This window comes from Antechinus flavipes, chromosome 3 (assembly GCF_016432865.1).
Source record: "Antechinus flavipes isolate AdamAnt ecotype Samford, QLD, Australia chromosome 3, AdamAnt_v2, whole genome shotgun sequence".
Lineage (NCBI taxonomy): Eukaryota > Metazoa > Chordata > Mammalia > Dasyuromorphia > Dasyuridae > Antechinus > Antechinus flavipes.
In genome coordinates this window covers 246,773,755-246,798,327 of record NC_067400.1, presented here as the reverse complement: position 1 = coordinate 246,798,327, position 24,573 = coordinate 246,773,755, and the positions used below count along the sequence as shown (strand labels likewise).

Here is a 24,573-nt window from a genome sequence, read left to right as displayed (position 1 = left end):
CGAACTTAATATTACTGCTTATATTCTTTAATGTTCAGAACACATGTGTAACATCACCCTAGACACCAGCTTTTACCTAAGATATATATAAATGCCTAAGGCATAAAAACCAATTTCCAGTTGAGGAATAGAAAGAGAAAGCATGATGAGGGAAAAAAGAAGAAACATCTTTATCATTTCTTTATTATTAATTATTATTCTAAACATTACTACCTCTTGTTGCTACAAGAATGAGAAGAATCCTGCCAAAGGAATTGCATTTGGAGAAGCTTTTGCCAATAAGAGGCATCGCAGTGATGGATACTATATAGATAAGAAGTTCAGGTGAGCCAAGAAAGGCTAGAAGCAGAAAATCAAAGAAGCAACAACAGATCAACTCATTTATGAGATATTATGCCTTGTGAAATAGAATAAAGTGGAACTACCTAGCTTAGAGGATGCTACACAATCTACATATTCAGAGTTTTTCCCTGGTCACTTACTACTTTTAAATGTACCCAATTTCTCTATGCATTGTTAGTAAAGCATGATTTAATTTTATGGATTGAAAGTGTTCTTTTTTTGAAGCTTTAAATTTTTAGCAGATATTAGTGCTGATTTCACAGCTCATACATAATCCTTAGAGACATAATACTGTTTATAGCACAAAAGCCACAGGAAAAATAAACTTGTCAGGCTTAAGGGAAATCAATCAAAAAGAAAGGGAAGGAAAGCCCCAGCAATAAGATGGAAGGAATACCTAGAGCAAAACTATTCCTACTACATATGAATAATAGCTACTTGTACTAGTTTGTGTAGGGTTTTTTAAATTGCAAAAATGCTGTACATATTATCTTTACAACAATGCTGTGAAATAGGTGCTATTGTAGGTTGGCTCACTTTTGACAAGTACTATATATACTTTTATTAATGCTACCTATCTTTCTAGACAACCATTTCATATTGCTTTCCCTCCTACCATAAAATCTTTCAGATATTTCCTGTACTTTTGAAGGTTTTTTTTTAACCAAATTAATACAATTATCTTGTTCTAATTTATCAAGAATTCCAGTTCTGTTCTGTAAAACACTTTTTTTCACTACTTTAGAGAAGAGCAAATTTCAGTTCAATAAAAGGGTATAAATCTGAGATGGGAAATAAATGGCAGAAAACAGCTTTAACTTGGTGCTAATTAAGGCCAATGATAAAGTGCATCATACAACTTTCCTCATACTAGAAACAGCTTAGCAACTATGTAAAGGCAACTGAAAGCTAAATATGCTTTTGTTTTTGTTTAATGTGACAACCACACTAGCACCCAGGACACCCCAGAATCAGCCGGAGTCAGGATAAGCAAAAGTCCTTAATCTTTATTCTTGGTCTTAGATAAGGATGGAAGCAGATTCTCCGAGACTCCTCTACAGCCAAGAGTGTGTCTCTGGCTAGCTTTACTCCACCCCCTAGTCCCGCTTACAATCCTCTATACACCAATCATTGAGCCACTACAGATAGTGGAAAGGACCATTTTCCAAGCATATGCCCATAGAGTATTGTCCAATCAGTAGTTAGCCTCAAGCACTCAGCAGTCCTGACCTCAGTGCATCAACCCAATAGTTTCAGCCCTCTACAATTTAAAATTTACTCTATACCAAAATAACATTTATTTGCTCTTTACCACCGATTTTCTATTTTTAAAAAAAGTATGTCATCAATATATAAGTAGCTGAACACATGAATGGTTCAATGGACAGAGCACTGGATTTGAGTTAGGAAGACCCAAGTTCAAATATGATCTCAAATATAAATCAATACTGCTGAAGATATTAGATAACTCCTTAATAAAATGCTGATAGCAGTAGTTTTTATTTTAGCAAAGAACTGGAAACAAAATAGATTGTAATTATAATTTTGAATATAATATGTGTGAATATAATCAAGAACTCAAAGCATGATGCAAAACAAAAAATGAAAAACAATAGGCTTAATATAAGTAAAAATTAATGTAAATGTTTTTACTTATATTAAGTAAAAACATTACAAACAATGCTATCTTGAATAGCAATCTTAATAATGACAAAGTGTAGGCTACTGTTTGATATGGAAGAGGTGCAAATGATTTGATTCTTCTCAGAAAAGTTTGCACATGTGGAATAAGTTTCTAATCTAGAAAGCCTCCTGGGGACTAACCCTCTCACTATACAGATAAAAGATTGTTACTTGCCCAAAGTCACCCAGGTGATACATGACTGCCTCCAAAACAGCATCCTTTATTTGTATCTAAATTCTATTAAATATACCTAAAATTCTATTGCAGTATAATCAGGATTCGTTTTATGAATATTTTATAAACTCTAGAGAAATATTGTCTATAGCCATATTAAAACCTCAGAACAAAATGAAGGAGGAAAAAGTACACTTGAACAATGTATATGCATGTACTATTTCACCATTGTCTCCCTTGTTCCTCAACTTCCCAAAGACTAAAAAAAATCTAATAACATCTAATAAGTTATTCATTGCCAAGTATGATTTCATCATTTTCCTGCTTACTAATTTGATTATTCTTGTGGGAAAGGAAAAAAAAGTAAAAATGATGAATGATTCCTTATGCAATGCAGAAAAAAATTTAAAAGGTTTAGATCAGACAGAATACCAGTCATGCTGAAATACAGCATGATTTACTGTCCAAAGTCCAAGTCCAAGTCCAAAGGAAAAAAATGTATCTGTAGAGTATTTCAGAGCAGAATGGGTTCAGCTTGATGAACTTTATTTTAAGAAATATATTAATATATTTCAAATGCCTTTCATTTTATTTTTAAAAGTATTTCAACATATATGGAAAAATCCAATTTAATTACTCACAAGTCCACAGAACAAGAGAAAGAAGATATTTGATTGATTAATCAAGCACAAATTTTTTATGCTATGACTTTTTTTTTTAGGAGACACACACATTACAACATAATCCTTAAAGAAATAAAGGATAACTTTGTTGTCACTAAGAGATAAGAAATACCTACTTGCAAGACAAACTAACAGCAACTCATTTTGAAGATGAAAAAGATAAAAATGAGGTAAAGAATTTAAATAATTAATCTAATGTAACTTGGAAATTTATAAAGTTTCTGGCAGAAACTAGGCAGGAACCACTATATCAAGAAGGACACATGACTTGATAAAGATAATAGGATACAGATTAGAACTAAACTAGAGTAGTATAAGAAATTTATGGAGGAAGGAACTATGTTCAGCACCTATAGTTCAGATTCATTCAAGATATTGGGATTTTAACTGTCCAGGGTAACAGTCAACATATGTAAGAGGCAGATCATGAACCCAGTTAAAAAAAACAGATCAAAGAAATTTTCTAATTTCTAATTTTTCTAACAACTTCTATTACAACTACATATGGCAGATAAATTCTTCACTAAATAAAGGACAGAGATCATTTCATTACATGAAACTATTAAAAAAAAAGGGGGGGGAAATTGGGTTAAGTTGGGGAAAATCCTTTGCATCAAATATTTCTAAGATTATTATTTCTAATATTTTCTAGTAGCAAAGAACAGGAAATACAGACAATATTCACTTACTTAGAAACCATTACATGAATATAATGCAATATTATTGTGCTATAAGAAATAAATATCATGAATATACAGAAGAATTGACAGACATATGAACTGATATAGGAATATATTATATATTTTATATTATTATATTTATTAGTATATTAAACAGAATTAGGAAAACACATAATTATGAGAACAAAAAGATGAGAACAAAATTAAATGCTACAAAAATTGCAGAGATGTATACTGTATATAATATCATCTGGATTTTTTTAACGGTTATTTTTGCAGAACTTTTTCTAAGATACAACTTTTTTTGGCAGAACTTGTTTTTCTTATATATTTAATATTTTTATATATTTCTTATATATTTTAAGGAATAGAGGAAGAACCTAGTATGAAAGTATGTGATATAAAAACAAAAGATATCAATATAAATTTATCTTTAAAAATAATGGCATTATTCATACAGAATTCATTTCAACCAGTCAATCTGTTTTTTGAAGCATATGAAAAATTTCTGAGCAATGAAGGGAAAAAATGACTGGCTTCTCTAAAATGACAATGACCTAACACACACAATAAATCTTCCTGAAAAACTGAATATCCACCTCATACAAGAGAACTATTTTTCTTTCCATTTAAAAATCTAAATTCACCTTCAAAACATGCAGATTTGACATCACTGACCACATCACAATGATTTTAAAAGCAAATTCTGAAAAGATTTTCAAAAATGTTGTGAACAAAGATAACAATGTAGAAAAGCGTATGCAACTTTATGAAATAACTATTTTAAGCTGTTCCATAACATACTGGGCTAAGTTTTGATAAATATTAATACTGCCAAATATGCGTTGTACTCTTCAGATTCTTGAGAAATTTCAAGTTTCCCTAGTCATGACATAAAGCAATAAAAAGTGTAGTAATAATAAGGCTTTCAAACTACAAGATGGTAGCCCATTTTATTTAATAAGTAATAATTCTAGGGAACCAAAGCTATTTAAAAATGTATTATTCTACAATCTTATAAAATGGAATTGCTTTTGTGTCCATTACGAAAATTAACTTGGTCAGATAATTAGTCAAGAAACTACCTTGCTAAAATGTGGAAAACTGCTGGAATGATATACTATGAACATCTAAATTAATCATCTTAGATGAAATTATTTTCTAAGATACAACTTTTTTTTTTTGCAGAACTTGTTTTTCTTATATATTTTAAGGACTAGAGGAAGAACACAGTTTGAATGTATGTGATGCAAAAACAAAAGATATCAATATAAATTAATTTTTAAAAATATGGCCTTACTAGAGTAAGATTTTTAAGTGCCCAACTTTAATATGCTTTAAAAAAATTTTTTAATTTCTTACTTTGGAATAGGATTTGGGAGCGTTTTTAGTTGTTTTTCATATTATTTCACTAACATCTGCTTAATTTAAGATACAGGTATTTTATAGTGGTCTCATTACCTTAATCTAAATTAAGAGTACATGATGACATAATATAGGCATTAATATGCAAAATATCAACAAAAGCCATCTGGAAAGCTAATGAATAATCAAGGGATTTAAAATTAAACTACAGAATTTTGCCTTAGAATCTTTAGGACAACACTGTCAAATTCAATCTATTCACTTCAACTCCTGAATCAATTTTTCAAACTTTATGACAGGTCTAATAGCTCCCACCTGTTTCTCTAGCTTGACTCTTGACTGGCATGTTACCAGCTATGGTGGAAATGTAGACAAAGACCCCTATTAGGATCTAGTGATTTCTCTACTGTGAGGTCACTCAGCCATTAAATTAGTTCCAGCCCAATTTCTTGTCCTCTCAAGGTTTTAATCTTCCCCTCCCCCATTTGGATTTGGGGAAGCCTCAGGAGGGGTGGGTAAGAGTAAGAGAAGGGTTGGGGGGAGAGGGAAGGAAAAGAGACTGGAATGGAGATTAGAAGGTAAACTGGAGGAGCAAGAAGAAGGGAAATGAGGACACAAGAAAGTAGCACAAGGGGAAAAGAAAGATAAAGATTTGATAATTGAATTGAGAGTTTAATTAACCCTAAATTCTGAAACTAAAACAAATATGTCATTAAATGACAAGAAAAAGGAATGATTATACATCACTTCTAGTCACAGAACTAACATTCTCAAAAGTGACATGGATAAGGGAGTGAGTGGGGGAAGAAAGAGTCTTAAATTTAAGATTTTGATTTGGACCATTCATTACCATCAGTTTAAAATTTAAACAAATGACAGAGATACATAAATACAATGAATTAGCAGATTTGGGACTATCATCTCAATCTCCAAAAAGCAAGTACTATTTATTCCTGTTTCTTTTCCCCCTGTCCCTTTTCTAAAGCAGAACCAGCAAGAACCAGTACTCTGGTGGTTCTCATGGATCTAGCTTATTGAACTCACAGAATAATTTAAAGTTCTCCTCAAGCTAGTTTCAGCTATCAAAAAGATTTTGGCTAATGCTAAGAGGACATGAAAACATCCTCCAATATTTTCTCTAAATAAATTCTATACAGTACATAAATCCACTGTGGTTTTCCAAATATTCAGTCACTTCATGGTCAAAATATGTTTGACCAAAATATCCAACAGAAATTTTAAAATCAAAGTAACTAAATAAGGAGGCAATATGAATAATTTCAGTGGAATATGGTGAGAATACCCAGAAAATGCTCACTTGCACGTTAGTATGTTCTCTTCCCCTATCCCTCTCTTTCCCACCTCCACAAATTCCATGACATCATTTTTGTTTAGGCATGAACATATCCCATGTTTCTTCCAACATCCATTTTCCCAATGTTTAATTACAACCAAGCTCCTTCCAACTACACTGAGTCATCAATATCTAAGACAAGTTTTATGGCTCCAAGATGGGTTGACTTTTATGCAATGAAATCAAACGAAATCTTTCATTTGATAACATTTCAGAGAACTTCAGCTGGATTAGTTGGATAGTTTTTTATCTACATGAATGGGTAAAGAAAATGTGTTTGGTGGAATGGCATGATCATAAATATGAATTAGAAAGTCTTACTTGACAGTGCTACACTGAATAGACTGGAGAAGGTAGATTGATAAGGAAATTATAGGCCAGGCAAGTAATTTCAGTAATGTTGGGAACTCCCTTCAAAATGCAAACACACTAGTAATATATGGTTATCAGGAACACAGTTAAATAACTTGCTTGCCCATCATCACAAAGCTAGTGTATTTCAAAGTAAAGGACTTCCTGACATCAAGGCTAGCTTTTAATCCACTTTATCCTCTTGGATCTGACCTTATTTAGTCCGTGAAAACTGGTATGGAATATTACCCCCCAAAATGTAAGTGAGTTTAATAACTCACAAGGATATCCTATGTAAGATTCAGATTACACCTCTTATGTTTACTTCTGTACAGACAAAAATGTCTTTCAATGATAAGAAAAACTACATATGAATGAAAAGCCGAGCATACTATTCCTAAAGTTTTACATATACCTGACTTTTCTGGACTTCGTGAATTTCAAGAAGCAGTAAGCTGTACAGAATGATGCTAAGTGTTGGAAATGGATAATAAGCTAAGGCATCATTAAATAGTAAAGTGTATATACGTATACAGTAAGCATTCTATTTGGATTTCAGATCTCTAAAATAATGGACCAAAAAAAGCTGATGTCCACAATGAAGAAAGTGAGGCCCAATAAAATTCTGACGTGCCTTCTGAAGTACCAAAGAAATTAAATTATGTACCATATATTAAAAAATGTAAATAAATTTAATAATAAATTTAGCTAAATTTTTGGAAATTAGCTATCTACATACTTTTCTATCTACTTTATATTCATTTTAGAGACTGACTGGTCTGCTCTACCTACGAACTTCTCAAATTTAAGAGTCATTAAGTCCCAACTGAAATCTTTTACCAGAAGCCTTTCCTAATTACTAATTCTTAATTCCTTTCCTCTCTTATTTACTACTTAACTTATATAAAGCTTAGCTGTAAGTTCCTTAAGGGCAATATCTATTTTTTTGTATCCTCAGCACTCTACTAGTCAACAATTCCATTATCACTGAAACAATTCCACTCTACCTGTTAATAATTTCATTATTGAAGTTAAATTATTGTTTCTATGCCTAAGAAGGCTTTTTTGTAATGGTGTAGGGGAGAGAAAGACTTCAAGGACAGTGATAGTGATTTACACATGTAAATTATCACCTTTAATTCACCTGGAGAGGAAAAAAAAAAAAAAAACCCAACCCAAAACCTATAAGTATAAATTTAACTCAATGAAGTAAAATTTTGGGAAACCAAAGATTGTCCCAAAACAATAAATATCAAAGCTATGAACACACATGGCATAAGCTGAAATTAAATTCCATTTCAACAAGAATACCAGAATACATCATCTTATATATCCTTTATATATATTATATCATCTTAATATTTAATTCTAAAATGTATTATTCCTTTTATGCAGCAAAGCATATGACATGAACACACTCTATCATACATCTCTTCTACACCAACGGCCAAGAATCCCAGTTCTATTTAAACTTATAACATCAGTCTAAATCTTGCCTCAGAAACTGTGACCCAGGACAAGTCACTTAACCCTTTTCAGAGACCATTCTAAGAAGCCTAATTTAAATAGTCATCAGATCCACAATCACCAATTCTTAAAAATATAAACCTTGAAGCCTTTCTAGTCACGATCACATTCTTCTAAAATGGGCATGTCTCTTTCCTTGGTCTATGACTTTTTTTAAAGAGCACCCAAATCTTACCCATCCAGAAGATTCATTGTGGATGAAGTCACTTCAGCAAATAGAATTATTTTTCCTAGTTGCTTTGTATGCAAATTTTTTTGATAGATCTCCAGGTTAAAATGTTCTGGGGCAAAATCCTCTGTAGCAGTGATAACTGGCATATGAGATGGGGTTACTTCCAAATCTGGTTTATAGGATGAAACAAATTTAAGGGTCAGCTTCCTGAATTTCATTACTCCTTCAGGTCCCACATTTCTTGTGAGCCACTGCATAAAAGAAATTCGGACTTCCTGTATCAAAAAAAATGAAAAGATCTAAATTATTTCAATTCAACAAATTTATTAAGCATAAGTCTATGCTAAATACTGGAAATAAAAACTCAAAAATAGTAGGAAAACAAAAACAAAAATAGTAGGAACCAAAAGCTATGTAAAATTTCCCTCTATCAGTTCCATTTGCTACTTGTTCACTTTTTCAATCTTAAGTTGTGTTTGTGTCTTCCACAGAGAAACTGTCCATCTTCGCAAGTTTTTTTTTTTTTTTTTTAAACATTTAGGTGATGGCAATATAACACTTCTTTATTGATCACACATGTTCTTAAAGTCACTTAAATACATAAAAGGGATCACTGGCAATATGCTACAGTCTACTGACATCCAACACAAGGTTATTTTCCTTTGAATCACTTATGTTTTTGAGTTTGGAGATTTTTGGTTTATTTTGGGGGGAGGCAATAGGGAGTAAATGACTTGCTGGATCAAATAAATATCAAGTGCATATGGCCACGTTTGAACTCAAGTGCTCTCGACTCCAGGACTAGTGCTCTATCTTTACAAGGAGAATACTAGGGTTCTGAGCATCTAGGGATGATCTTCCACCAGTTCAATTCAGAGCAAACTTCAGTAACCTAATCTTGTCTCAGATAAGATAAATGATTTAGGACAAATCATTTATCCCTGCCTCAATATCTTCACTTGTAAATGAGTTGGAGAAATCACTTCAAGTATCTTCACCATGAAACCTCAACAGAGGTCATGAAGAGTCCCTTGTAAGTCAGATACTAACAACTAGATGTTCACACTGGCAAAAGACCTTTGTTAAGTATCTCCTTTTTATATATGTATATGTTTACTGATTAGCAGCAACACATTATGCATCATCCACCATAAACTTATGTCAGCTAGGCTACCAAGGTTGCTCAAAATCTCCACTGGCTGCTTCTTACGAAATATACTCAGGTTTTCCCATCTGGAAAAACAGTCCACATATGACTCAATCTACAGTCAGCAAGAATTTACGAAGCCACATGTCATGCCTGCATCAAAGCAAATATTTTGCTGTATGAACAAAGCAGAATTACCAAAGCTCAAAGGAAATGCAAGAGGCACAAATTTAAAGACATCTCCAATACAAATCTTATGGACTAATTGTGTCCCAGCTGGGATAGAGCCACAGCTTCTCTTCATCCCAGGCACAATATCTTGACCCCAACATACTGATCATCCTCAACAACCAATCATGTGCCAGACATTGTGTGCTAGAATACAAGCGCATGTAGCTCCACAAGTAAAATGCATTCTAGTAGAAGACAATACAAAAACAGGATAAAACAGGAGAATGGATAGAATTCGAAGGTATCCCTCCATAAGGAATGAATAAAGCCCAGAGAGGAATGAAACATAGCTGGCCTGGGGATTCTGGGAGAAGCTATCCAATGAGAATAAGTGACATAGGGGCAACATATGAATACCAGGGCTACACTAAGACACTGGAATGAAGAGATGGGACATGGTAGCAAACATCCAAAGTGCAACCTGTAAAGGAAATCTATTCCCCATTCTCCTCACAGAGTTGTGAAGCTATTATTCTTTTTAATGAGTGCCCCTTCCTTTCTAGTTTTTCTTTTCCTGCTCTCACCATCTTTTCCCTCCTACTTCTTTTCCTTTGCCACTCCTCTGACTTAAATGAATAACTCTATAGAGGTCAATCTGACCTCTCAAACACCTGAAAGTCCAACAGTATGTCCATAACCATCTCAAGCTCAACATGTAAAAAAACTATTATTGTTCTTCTAAAATTTATACTTTTTGAATATATTCTTCTCCCACCCACCTACCCAAAGAGTCATTCCATGTAACAACAGCAAAAAAGGAAACATTTAACATGTCTACTAAGGTCACACTCACTTCTCCAATGAAAAAGTAAGATGTATTTTCTGACCTTTTCCAGGACCAAATCATAATTACACAGCATTAAAATTTGTTGTCCTCTACTAGGCCAAATGCTCACTTCTAAGATTAAATTTATCCTGTCTGAGTGAAAAGTTTTTGTCGATGCTTATTAGACAAAACTGTTTGCTTATTAGCAAACACAGAGGTTTCTGAAATGAGAAAGCAAAGATACAGTGAGGTAGAAGAGGACTGAATGAAAAAACAAGAAATCTCTCCAATATACTAGCCCAGATTCTAGTACCATAAACAATGAAAAAGGCCTAATACAAGATTATGATACAGCTATTACGAATTCACAACACATAATATGCTACCTATAAAAGCAACAGGATGAGTTATGTATAGGCAGAGAATTCTACATGTGCTAATACATGTACTATCTTCCTGCTTGGTATAGAATATTCAACACTAACATCAATCCTTTGAGTTAGACAGCAAAACTAGAGACATTTCTTCTCAGGGACTACAGTTAAAATAAGTTACCTGATAAAAGGGAAAAAAAAGTCACTAGTAAAGAAGGCTGTGGAGGAAGCACTGATAAAACCTTCTCCTGTTATATTTGCAGATATTCACTTATTAACTGAGTTTTGATTTTTAATATTTTGGAAGACATAGATGTCTTAGAGATGAATTACAGAAAAGTATTTTGGAGTAGGGGAAGAAAGTTGTCGAGCAACACCTTCCCCTAAGCTTTCCTTTAGAGAGTTGGGGCCACTCTCCACTTTCAATCTGCAGTTCTATTGCTTTCATATTCACAACACTCTGCTTCCAACTTGTTATTAGTTGTCTTCTTCCACTAAATTGTAAGCTCCTACATAGTAAGGATTTCTGTCTTGTATTCTCCACTGCTTAGTACAGTACCTAACACACAGTAGGCACTTACTTAACAACAACATTTCCTACCAGCTGCTTTCATTTCATTTTTCATTTTTTTTTTTTTTTGCTGGTTTCAACTCCCAGAATATCATGCCTTCCCCAGGAAAATCGCATCAGAATGGAGATGCTCTATACATCCTCATCTCCCTCAATTGCTTAGCTGGAGGGTTTAAAAGGCAGAGTAATAAACTCTTCCCAAAATCTTTGTTCAGATTTTTTGTTTTTCATCAGCTGCTCTGATTACATTTTCCCTCTCCATGCTGCTCAAGCATTTTCATCAGCTTCCTTTTCCATATTGTCACATACACCTCTCCCTTCATAGAGGGTAAGTTCCTTCAGGTCAGCGACTATCTTTTTCTGTACTTAGAACATACAGTGCCTGCCACTTAATAAATGTTTATTGATTATTGGCAGCACCATAGCAAATGAAAAAAATAGGCAATCTATGTCCAATCAATTTTCCCTACCAAACATCCTTCCTATGCTTCTGTTAACAATTAACTGGTCTACCAGTGTCTCATTTCATTTCAATTGCAAAACTGAACCTGGCCTGATCTACATTTAGTGTTAATTGGCACAATTGAATCCAAATGACTTTGTGATGAAGAAGAGAAAGGGCTTTGCAGAGAAAAGTGATTAGAGATCCTAATAAGGAAGCTTCATATTATTATAGTACTATAACCCATATAACGCAGGAGTAGGGTCTCACTGATCTGAGACCATTTGACAAATAGAGATGTGTGCCCAAAATATTTAACATGTGCCCAAAATGATTAACACTGTGAAATATCATCTATTGAACTGACTTGAGGTTAATCTTGATTCCACTACCTGTGGTAAGCCTAGGCCCTACACCAAGACTATTAATATGGGAACAAAGAACATTCTGAACTGCATGTAACATTTAACATGGCAATGTTAAGAAGGCCATTAAGATATATTAATCAATACTGAGAGGGGGGAGAGAAGAGGGAAGAAGCATTTGAAAAGACAAAGAAAAAAAGAGGCAGAGAAAGAGAGAAAATAAAATAATAAAATTTTAATAAAATAAATTTTTAATAAAAGTTTATTTAGGTGTTTGACTCAATGATTGAGAACACAAATACAAGTAAACAATACAAAAACAAGTAAACAACAGAATTTCTTCCCTCAAAGCGTTTATATTCTAAAAAGGACTACGGAGAGGCAAAAGGGAAAAGGTACATGAATTGGTATAGTAAAGGGATGGACAAGAAGTATGGTGAAAGCCTGAGATGAAGCAAAATAAAGCAAAAACCTTTATCACAGCCCAGGATGGTCCCAGGAATAGAATCCAGAATTCCAGAGAAGATGTCGGGGACTGACTAAACTGGTCCCTGTGACTGACTAAACTTTTTCTGTTATAGCTGAGGAAAAGCACTAAAAAGTGACTATTCCATGCTCAGAGAGAATAACCAGAATAGACCCAGATTGTCTTCAAATTCAGGACTCCATGAAATGCATCTCCTTTGGAGAAAGGCTTTTAAAGCTCCCATTACTGATAATGGTAATTTTTATATGGTATTTTTAAGCTTACGAAGCTTAAATGTTATTTCATTTGATCTTGACAAAATTGTTATAGAGAGGGGCTATTTTTATTCCCAATTTACTTGCTCAGAATCTCACAAATAAGAGGCAGGATTTCTTCTGTGGTAGAGGAAGAAAGACTGAATGACTGAGGTTTGAGTTCCTGAGCATATCAAATGATTTAGCAATGCATGCCAAATGCATAACAAATTGGGACCAGTGACCTTCTTCAGCTTTGGCACTGGGACCTAAATACAGAAAAATTTTTATGAATAAATCAAATAAGACCAATTGGTTAAAAGAAACAAAATTAAGTCATCTGATTTCTACTCAGAGAAAAAATGAAAGACTATCCAAAGTAGAGAGAGAATTCCCAGAAAGTATCTGTATTCAATCAAAGGAACAATAACTGAACAAACTGAGCAGTATGGGGCTAGACCCAAAACTGAGATAGCTCCAGAATTGAATCACAAGATAGAATCAGTGTGGTTCACTTAATTCCTACTACCACTTGCTGTTCTCATTATCTCACTTCCTGATACTCTACTTACTTTATCACCTATCAGCCCTTACTGAGTCAAATTCCATTTTTATAGCAAAAAAATCATTACATGATTTGTAGTGTTTGTATCACTTCTTATGTGATACATAAAACTATGTATGTGATTCCATTGCTATTATATATTTTTTCCACTCCTCCTTTTACTTAGACATAGCATGCCAAAAGGTTGAAATGATTGTACACTTTCTCTATACTAAGTTACACAGGCATATCAGATAGGCCATTTTTTGCTGGCTTGTTTCCTAGCAACCTCTAGTGGTTCATATAAATATAGCATGTAGGAGAGGAGAGAAAGAACAAAGTTTCATCAATGGCTATGTTCGCATTATCAAAATAATGATCTCTAACCACATAGCTAGATGTAATCAGCCATTCTGGCAGTAGTAATATTTCTAAAATGTTTCTGTCTACATAACTTCATATTAAAATCCCACAGATCAAGGATAAATGAGCTATTCAATTTATAGAGTGAATATTGAAAGAACCACAATGGCTAATGAGGAAGCCTAAAACTTGGATTGGGAAACAGGAATGCATAAGTTCTAGGGTACAGTTAAAAGTTAGAACCAAATGAAAAGAAAACTAGCTTTGAAACCAATTTTGAATACTAACAGTATTCAGAACCTGACTCTGAAAATGTCAATCCCCAAATGAAGTGGCAGATCCTGTCTGGAGAAACATTTAAAACCATTCAAAACCATAGGGACATTTTGGCCACAGTGATAAGTAAAAGCAGATTTTTTTTTAAATCTTTAAGCAAAGATTCACCTGATCCCCATATGTCTCCTTAAAACCATATTATCAAAACTAAGCCTCATAAAAACTTTCCTTTTTGTGCTTTTTATTTATTTTTTATTCAATATTCAGAATTTTATTCAGTAACTTTCTAAGAGCAAGAAAAATTAATGAGGAAGCAGTTATTATTAAAACCCTACTATACCCTTCAAATTGGGAATATAAAGCAAAATGAAAGTCCTTGACCCCTGCAGCTTACATTCTAACTGAAGAACATGAAGAATACAATTCGAAGTCGTAAGGTAGTTCTTGGAAGGAATGCACTAGCAGAAGAGAGGAAGGGAGAACAGAAAAGTATTCATGAAGAAAGTGGAAACTGAGCTGAGTGAATAGTTGGGAGAGACTTGAAAAGGTGACAGAAGATGAAAGTCTACACTAGGATACTATTTGTTTGAGTGGAGAAGTCAATACATGTGATATGGGGCCAATTGAATGGGGGGGGGGGGGGGGGGAGGGCGTTAAGGATGATTAATTAGCCAGGATGCATGTAACTTGTTTGGTGACTGAAGAATGCTTCCTTCTTACTGAAGTGCTAAGGGGTCATTCTCTAATAAGGAAAGCAAAATGAAAGAAAATGATACAATGAGTCCACTGAATTTGAGGAGAACAGGAATAGACCACATGATGTTTAACTAGTTTAAAAGATAAATTAGAATTTCAGTGCGAAATTTATCCTTAGAAGAAGCCTCACCAAAAACAAAAACAACAAATAAAAAATAAGACTGAAAATGCAAATATACAGAAGTAAAAGTCAGCCAACTTACTTTTACAGCCAAGAAATTTAAAAGAAGAAAATATCCTCAATAGAATTTTAGAAAAGATAAAACATGGTGATTAACAAGAATAAAAATTTCTCCACTTTGCATCAGTACCTTTCCCTGCCTCTAATCCTGGCTTTCTCAGAAACTATTCAGGAATCATTCCCCAAAACTATAGTAACCAAGGAGAAAGTCCACAAATTATCAGAGCCCCTCTTATCTTCTGACTTTGACCTTGGCTGCTTCATTGTTCTCAGTGCTCAGATAAGTCCATTCCTAAGTAAGATTAGATCTTACTACCTATCCTGATTCTGTGTGTTTCATTGTCTAATCTAGATATAATCTTTGGGCCTTGCCATTTACCTACTGCTGAACACTTGGATTACTGAAACCTTCCATATACCCTATAAATAAATATTATTGTATGTGTTGTTTCGCCCAATTAAAATGTCAGCTCCCTGAAAGCAATGTTTATCTTGACTTTTCTATTTGCATCCCAAGCCCTTAGCACTAATCAATAAGTTTATATGCTAAAATACAAAGAACTGAATAAACATGTAGAGAAAACAGAGTACCAATTACAATTTCTCAGTTATGAAAACAGAAATCATCTATGTGAAAATAACTTATACCTAAGCTCATTTTCATGGGAAATCCAATTTCCAAAATAAAAGAGGTACAAAGTCATAAAACTAAAAATCATCCTATCCCAAAGAGGAAAAGACATATTAAGCCATTATATTAAAGAAGTGATCTATTATAGTCCATTTTGTTCCCTATTATTTTTTCACTTGCATTTGTTTTTATAGTTCTCTTAAGTATATCCGTCAAGGGGAAATGAGAAAATGTAACACTCAAAAAAGAAAAATTACAGGATGTGAAAAAAAAATTGAATGAATTTCCTTTAAGATCTGTGATCTCTAGATACAGATATTTTATTATATTTAAGGGTGGGGAAAAGTCTCCAATTACAACAAGTTCATTTCATTAAGTTAATACCAAAAATTATTCCACCTTTTAGAAAATCATTGAATTTGAAGGAAAAACAATGATGTATTTTGTGTAAAATAGGTCTGTATTAAAAAAAAAATCACCCCAAAATCCAAGAGTCATATAAAACAGTTTTAAGTTTAAGAAACCATTGAAAACATCTAGGTTCATACACACACGAAGTAAATATAACTTTTTTAAAAAGAAAAAAAAGATCCAGAACAAAAATATCTGTACAATTAGAACACACACACACACACACACACACACACACTCTCTCATCTCACATCACGTCATATCACATAAATACCCTTAATGATTTAATTAAAATATGCAGTCACCAAAGAGGATTATAAAGAGGTCTACTATCACTAAAATTGTCCCTTTTTTCCTGTGAAAAAGGAATTTATCCAGACTTCCTAGTCACTTGACACAAGTAGGGCTAAACAATTTGATCTGCTCTCTCAGTCTTGAACTAAGAACTAAAATTGCACTAAGACAAAAACCCAAACAATGGAATGGCCAACAGAGAGAGACTAATTTTTTATTCTATCATGTGATCACTAGAAATCCACTCCTCCAAGTCCCACTATAAAGGCAGTGGTGTCCAAACAAACAAGCTAATCTCTCTCCTCAGAATGTCTGGGAAAACTGTCCTGGCTGGCACAGCACTTAATACTTCATTAGAAACCTGAGAAACAGAATTGGGACATGCTTGTATGTCATTATAGGGCACTCCATTAAGTCCAAGGGGAAAATCGAGTTCTGTTTTTACAGAAATAACTTTCTGTTAAAAAAGGCAGAGAATAAGGAGGTGTGGAATGTAAAATGTCAAGTACCAAGGATAAGAAGGCTTTGAAATCCAGTCCTCCCAAAGACTATCATGAAGGTAGAGGGAAACAGAAAAGGAGCAATAGTTGAAAATGAGAATAAAGTAATGAAATTACCAAAAGAAAGAATTGTAGATTGAACATCATACACAAAGAGAAAAGATATTACTAAAAAGATTATGGTCTCTAGATCAATTAAAAGACACCAGGTATCTATGAATAAATATTAAAGGTCAAAAGAAAAGGCTATGAGTTATCAAGGGATCACAAAACTACACATGGGTTTCAGTGTTTCTGGAGAAAAATTATGAAAGTGCCAAATAATAGAACAGGTGCAAGGTGGCACAGTAGATAGCCTTTTTGGGGGACAGGAAGATAATCAGAAAACTAAAATCTAGAATTTACCTGCTACCTGACTGCAAACTCCCAAATTTCTGAGAACAAAGCAAGCAAGCAGAATTCCAACCATTGGAAAGAAAAAAATGATCTTAAGGTACATTATAAGTTACAGACTTGGTACCAAAGAACAAGTGAAAAAATAAAAAAAGACCACCTCTTTCACAAACACATGACTGTAAATGATGGGCATAAATAATTAATACTTCTGAGGCATTTCCAATAAGGTGGTAGGTAACAAGGTACACAGAAAAAAAAAAAAGAATAGTCATAGTCACACTGAACAAGTAATGTATTTGAGCCTCTGTACCCTCTACTGTAAAAGTGATTAATTCCATTTTCACTATTAACATCACAATTCTAATAAAAATCACAGAAAGCTATTTAAGGAAAAGTAATTTTTAAGCTTTCTGAAGCATGAATGAGTTGCCAGTTTTTCAAGATCAAAAAGATGAAAATTACAACAAGACAAAAAGAGGAACACACATCTATAGCTATAGCTATAACTTGAAAGTCACTTAGAAGATAATTACCAGGGAAGGGTCAGTGAAAAGGGAGAAAGATAAGGAAGTTTAATTTTAGACATTTTTACTTTTGGAACATAAACATAAATCCATGTCCTGCAAGAAGTTACATTCCAAAGGAGAGACATGATATTTAAGAAGGTGAAAAAAAGGAAGTGAAAGAGGGGAAAAAAATGTTATCCAAAGTAGAAAATGGTGAAAAAAGTCTAGAGAATAATTCACACTTCTGACCCAAGCATTTCTCTTTTAATGAAGGTTCGAAGGAAGGGACTACAAAGGCAGAATGTTTTCTCTCATTTTTTTCCAGGTTGAGGTGGTTACTGGGTCATAGGAGAATCAGCAAGGAATAAAGATTTTATATTTGAATAACAGGGGAAGGAAGCCTGCAAAAAAAAATTAGCATATAGATACATAGACAGGCACACAAGTATCCATCTGTCCAAATATGTGTGTGTGTATGTGTATACATACATATATGTAAATGTGATATATGTATATCATGTGTGCGCGCGTGCGCACACACACACACACACACACACACACACACACACACACAACTATACTAAACACTGTACTAAGGGTGTCAGCCAAAACAATTTTGGGAAATTCTGTGTATCACACCTATACACATTATCTACATACAGCTGTAAGAAAGAAAAGCAGTAGTTTGAATGATTAAAAAATGTAGTAGGCATATAATGTAGTTGACACTCCTATATCAGAACTCAAATCATACCAAGAACATTATAAATATAATAAGGAGAAAGTTAAAATGAAAGTAAAATCAAAATAAAGTCTTAAGACAATGATTGACTCAGTGATACAACAATTTGAGAATTTTCCCTAATTTGTTTCTAAAAATTTCTTTAAAAATTTGTAAAAAAAAAACATATTTACATATTTATCTCCCACATATTAATCAGTTTGAAAAATAGAAAGGGGCATTTCAAAAAGGAAATATGTGTCCATTTTATCTCATTATATATGTTATATAATTTATATGCATCTTGTTTTATATATATATATATATATATTTTATCTTGACCATCATTGAGAATATATTCCACATGGTGATCCAGTACATAAGGCTTAACCCAATAACCAATAATTTGAGCAAGGGTTATTAAACCTGGAATTCATGTTGCTTGGGGTTTGCTAATATTTTGAGCATTTTAAAACATTATTCTGAGGAAGGGTCCGTGAGGTTGATCAAATAGCTAAAGACATAATAAAAAAAAGGTTAAGAAGCCATGTATTAAATGAATTAGCTAAAGAGATGAAGAGATAAAAATCTTTCCATTAAAATTATCCAGAAAAAGCTGGGTACTTTAGAAGTTATTAAGGAAATTATTAAATATCAAGTAACAAAATAAGTATTTATTAAAAAAAATTTATTCCATTTCCTTAAGTACAAGCTTTCAAAGTTAAAAAAAAAAAAAAGCATAAAATGTATTTTATCATTTTAACCCAGTTTATTTAATGACACTGTTGCTATTTCTTGTTATGAAGTTGCATCTGTGATCCTTGGGGAAGTAACATGAGAATATCTCACAAGATTCCAACCAATGCCAAACTTGCTTTTAATTCTCAGTATTCTTAATTAGCTACAGACCAAAAGATTGAACTTTATATTTAGAAAATTTTCATGCCATAGTTTAAGAGACTGCATATTCCAATTGCTACAATTATTCAGGAAGATCAAATTTTGGGATGTAGGCACCTAAAAGAGCAGAAAGCAATCTTGCAAAAAATGTAGTATGGAAAAGTTAATCCTCTTGTGCTTCTGATATGACAGAAGGGGAGAGGACAGCAGACACTGACAGCTGACACTCAGAAGGAAGAGAGGGAGGTATGATGACAGCATCTGGCTCCATTGCCATCTTTGGCAAGGTCACCATTGAGTGCCATTCCCTGACCTAAATCTATCCAGAGTTTGTGATTCACCCTTGTAAAAAAATCTTCATGTTTATGAAACCTGCCTTTTCAAAAAAGAAAAAAAAGAGAGAAAAGAAACAAAAAGGAAGTGAAAGGTAACAATTAAGAACATTAGAAGACGGATTCTGGGACCTACAATATCATTTCTGCAAACAGTCACTTGTCTGAACATTTCTTTCTTCATCTGTAAGATAATTACTATCTAAAGCCATCAAAGTGAGTAAAGTATCTAATAACTTTGAACTACAGCCCAATTTTCAGTCGTGTCTGACTCTGTGAACCTAGTTGGGGGTTTCCTTGGCAAAGATACTGTCATTTTCTTGAGTCAGATAGCTAGTAAATGTCTGAGGTCAGATTTGAACTCAGTCAAATCCATGTCCAACACTCTACCCACTGTACCAATTACATTGCAATTACTTGTTTTAATTGAACTATAATTACCTTTAGTACTGTCTTCTATATACCCCCCAAAATGATGTATAGACCCTATAATGTAAAACACACACACACACAAACACACACACACACACACACACACACACACACACACACACACCCCATAGAGATAAAGGGGAAAGGAATAAAATATTAGGCTGCTGCTGTTCTACAAATCTGCAACCAGCGTGGAATGATGGCGTGCTTATATGTGGCAGCTTCTCCAAAGATGGCTTCCTTTTTGTCCATGGCATGTTAGATTTTCCCTCCTATTCTAGGTTTCCAGGATGATGAGAAAGTCTTATCTGCTATATCTACTTTTAGGACCGTTAAGCACAATAATCCATTGAGGGTAATGGGAATGAGACTAGTTTACTCCATAATGGATAATAAAGGGAGCTTATGAATAGTCTTATCCATGATGCCATCTGCTTAGTCATACAGGTCTAGATGAACACACTTAAGCAATTAAGAAAAGAAAGAAATAGAGGGAAATTGTCTCAACTGAGTTTGAGGGTAAAAGCAAAAGCAAAAAACAATATGATGTTAATTGTTCATTGACATCTTAATTGTTAATTGTTCCTCCACAATCTTCGTCTTTTTAAGTCATTTGACCATAGCCAAAGAATAGCCATGGACTGTTCTAAGACCTGCCCATAGAGGTGCTTATGGTTTGTTTTTTCTTGCAATTCTAAATCTGAAATCCTACAACAGATTTGCTCCATTGGGGAGCAAAGTCTAAATCAATGAGCAAAATCAAGCAAATAAAAACACAAAAATAGGAAATGTGATGTTTTGAGAACTAAAAGCATTCTATTTTGACTTTGGTGAAAATTATATGGACAGAAAGTAGAATGAGAAAGACCAGAAGCAATTCACACTTTATTTAGAAGTCTTTTTTGTGCCCTATTATATATGTAGAAATGCTTTTTCGTTTTGACATTTAAATTATTTCCCTGTTTAAAGTGCCGTGAATAGAAATCGAATTATGTCTTTTCTTAGCTATTCTTTTCTACTTTCAGTTCCAAAAAACATTGTTAGCAGTCAATTTAACTCACTTAGGACACCTTGTGGCAAAAGACTAATATGATTCTCAGCAGCAGCAAGGTTATCCACTCTTTTTAATGTAAGCTAACAACAACCTTGACATTTTACATTCCACACCTTATTCTCAGCACTTTATGAATAGGTTTATGAATCGTTTTTCTCAAAACAATCTTATTATTCATAATAAGGAAAATAAAATCATATTTAGGCAGTACCTTCTCAAAGCCATCTTATAAAATACCCTATTTCAAAGATAAGAAAATTGAGGTTCATAAAGGACAGGTCATAACTAATAAATATCAGAAGACTTAAAATATCTAATCTAATCATATATGTATGACATATAAAAGATGTAGCATTCCATGAGGCAAAAGATCAGATTATAGAAGCAAACAAGTGATATATAAAAACCAATCCAAAAATCACTTGGCCTCTTTATATGAAGAGATAATTATCACTGTGTGGGACTCTACTTACTACATCTCAGCCTTGTAATTGCTCAATGTCTCTGAGGGATGTAGCAAAAGTAAACAGAAGCAGATAGCATTTATATAGCACTAATTCTCTACAACTATAATTGAGTGCCTTGCCCAAATTTACACAAAATATCTGAGGCTAACTATACTGGACCAGCAAGATGCAAATTTGGATGCTTCCTGAATTGATATCACTCTTTTTAGCAAAAACTAGCAATCTTCACATAATAGAAAAAAGCAAAATTGTAACATTCTGAAAGACAAAAGACAAATTTCACATTTATCTTTTATGGCTGCTTAGAGCAAAAATACCCCTTTATATATTTATATTTTATATTTTTATCTCTGCTTAGAGCAAAAATACCCCTTATAATTAACACAAATTAACTATATTGAAACTTTTGTATAGGCCCTGTCCTCTAAAACAGAAAAATATCAGAATAGCAGATGTAGCACTTTGTACCATAATAAAGTTTTACTAATTTGCCACATTCTTGGCAAGGCACTGTTCTCTGTACAATTGAAATTTTAAATATGAACACAAGGAAGAAATCTTCTAGTCCAGATGTTAAAGTCTGGGTACAGCCCAGCTCCACCTCCTCTGTGCACATCTCATATGTCACAGATATTTCAGCAAGAATTCAGAAGAATTCTTACTTCTTACTTCTCTTTCTACCCCATTCCAATCCTCTATGGCATACTGAAACTACTGATGAGGTGCAAGAAGAAAACTTTATATGCAAAATAGATAATTGTCAGGAAGTAGGACAAAGAACCATCAATGGAACCAAGAAAACCTGTATTCCTAGCCAGCTTCTGATATGTGCATCTTTGAGCAAGTTCTGGTACTCCCAGTAATTTAAGATGATAAATCTTAAACCAATGGAAGAAATATATCTAACAGGAGTTCCTTATATAGAAGAAAAGCCCTCAAAGTGATAACAAAAAAACCCTATTATTTTAAGCTGACTCTGCCGTGGCTAAGGGCTTAGTGAAAAGAATGTTATTTAATCTGTTAGTCAACAAGCATTTATTAAGCACTTTAAGAGAACCTGTTCCAGGAATAAACACTAAAAGCAAAAATATGGTCCTTACCTCAAGAAAAATTCTATGAACTAAGAAAACATGTAAATAATAATGTAAATTACAAGATACAAGATACAAACAATGCAATGGAAAGCAATCTTAGATTATTAGCAGGAGAGAGCCCTGGGGAAGGCCTTCTGCAGAAGGCAAATTTAAGGAATGGGTTGATGTTTTCTCCACATAGTCAAAAAAGCTGAAGGAGATCCAAGGGAAAAACAAAGTCATAATATCCATACCAAATATATTTAAATATTTATGCATTGGTTTATAATAGCCAATTATTGTCAATTGGAAAAGTTAATAACAAGCTAGATTACCAAAAAAGAGTAAATGTATTCTCCCAGTCTAAATTACCAGTATATGTTTTATATTAAAACTGATTTTTAGCAAATAGCTTTCTTGCTGAACTGAACTATATACTAAAAGTCATCTAGTTCAACTTCCTCAATTTTCAGATGAAGAAACTGAGGCAAAGAGAAATTAAGTAACTAGCCCAAGATCATACAATTAAGAAGTATGTGGCAGGATTTGAATCTACTGATTCTGTTTTGTTTTGTTTTATATATCATAATGCCATTTCCATGAAATGTGTTAAGTTGCCAAGTTTTTTTTAACAGCATTTTAAAATAATATTTCATTTTTCCCTATTAAAACAAATTTTTGTTCTAAATTTTGATTTGGAAGGGAAGGTACTAGGAGAAAGATTCTCCCAAGAAGATGAGTCTTGAAGGAAGCCAGTATGACTAAGAGCACTTCATGCATGGAAGGATATAAAGGACAAAGAGTCAAGAAATCCAGTGTAATGTAAAGACACAGATATTGCTGAAGTACATGGAAAAGAATGAAGTGAAAGAAAACTAAAAAGACAGGAAAACGCTTCATCAAGGGCTTGAATTTTTATATTTGATCCTGGAATCAAGTCAATGAAATTTATTGAGCACTGGATGTCCTTGGTCAGCCTTTTACTTAGGCAGAGTGGAAGTGGAAGACAAGATGGAGAGGAGAGAGGAGACAGAAGAGACAAGAATACCCAAAAGGCTACTGCAGAGGTCCAGGCCTAAGGTGAAAAAGAGCCTGTAACCTGGTGGCTATGAGTGGAGAAAAAAGATACACAGAGGAAACAGAAGAGACAAGAACACCCAAAAGGCTACTGCAGAGGTCCAGGCCTAAGGTAAAAAAGAGCCTGTAACCTGGTGGCTATGAGTGGAGAAAAAAGATACACAGAAGAAATGTTGATAACAGTGTGGATATGTACAGAGCTGTCTGAGACAACAAGAGGTAAGTGGCTTGCCCATTTATGGTCACAAAACAAGCCTTTGCTAAGACAAATGAATAAGGCATTTAGAACAAACAATTGTTAGATTACACAAAAATATCACTCACACACTTAGTGACCTCATTTGGAGTTTTCTTAGCAAAGAAAAATATCCTTCTCCAATTATTTTACATACAAGGAAATTGAGGCAAACAGAGTTAAGTAAATTGCCCAGTTTCACACCAATACTATCAAGGCCATACTTGAACTCATGTGCTCCTGATTCTAGCCTGAAAACTCTTGTGTAACCTAGCTGCCCATATCAAATTTCTAAAAATCCACAATTATTAGGTGTCATATTTAGTTTAGCTAATACTATGGGAAAGTACCAGGTTCATAATTACACCAAAGTATCATAGACTCAACCAAAGATTTATATATCCAATTACATTTAAATTTGGAAAAGTAGAACAGACAGATTCCTGGTAAAGTTCTCAACTTATCCACTGTGGTAT

General features: G+C 33.5%; 1 protein-coding gene across 1 annotated transcript in view; it reads right to left on the bottom strand.

Moving 5' to 3' along the window:
• Positions 1–24,573, bottom strand: part of HLCS (holocarboxylase synthetase) — a 105,461-nt gene that overhangs the window by 61,823 nt on the left and 19,065 nt on the right. The window contains 1 exon segment of the mRNA XM_051984834.1: positions 8,336–8,607. Within this exon segment, the coding sequence (XP_051840794.1) occupies positions 8,336–8,607 (272 nt within the window).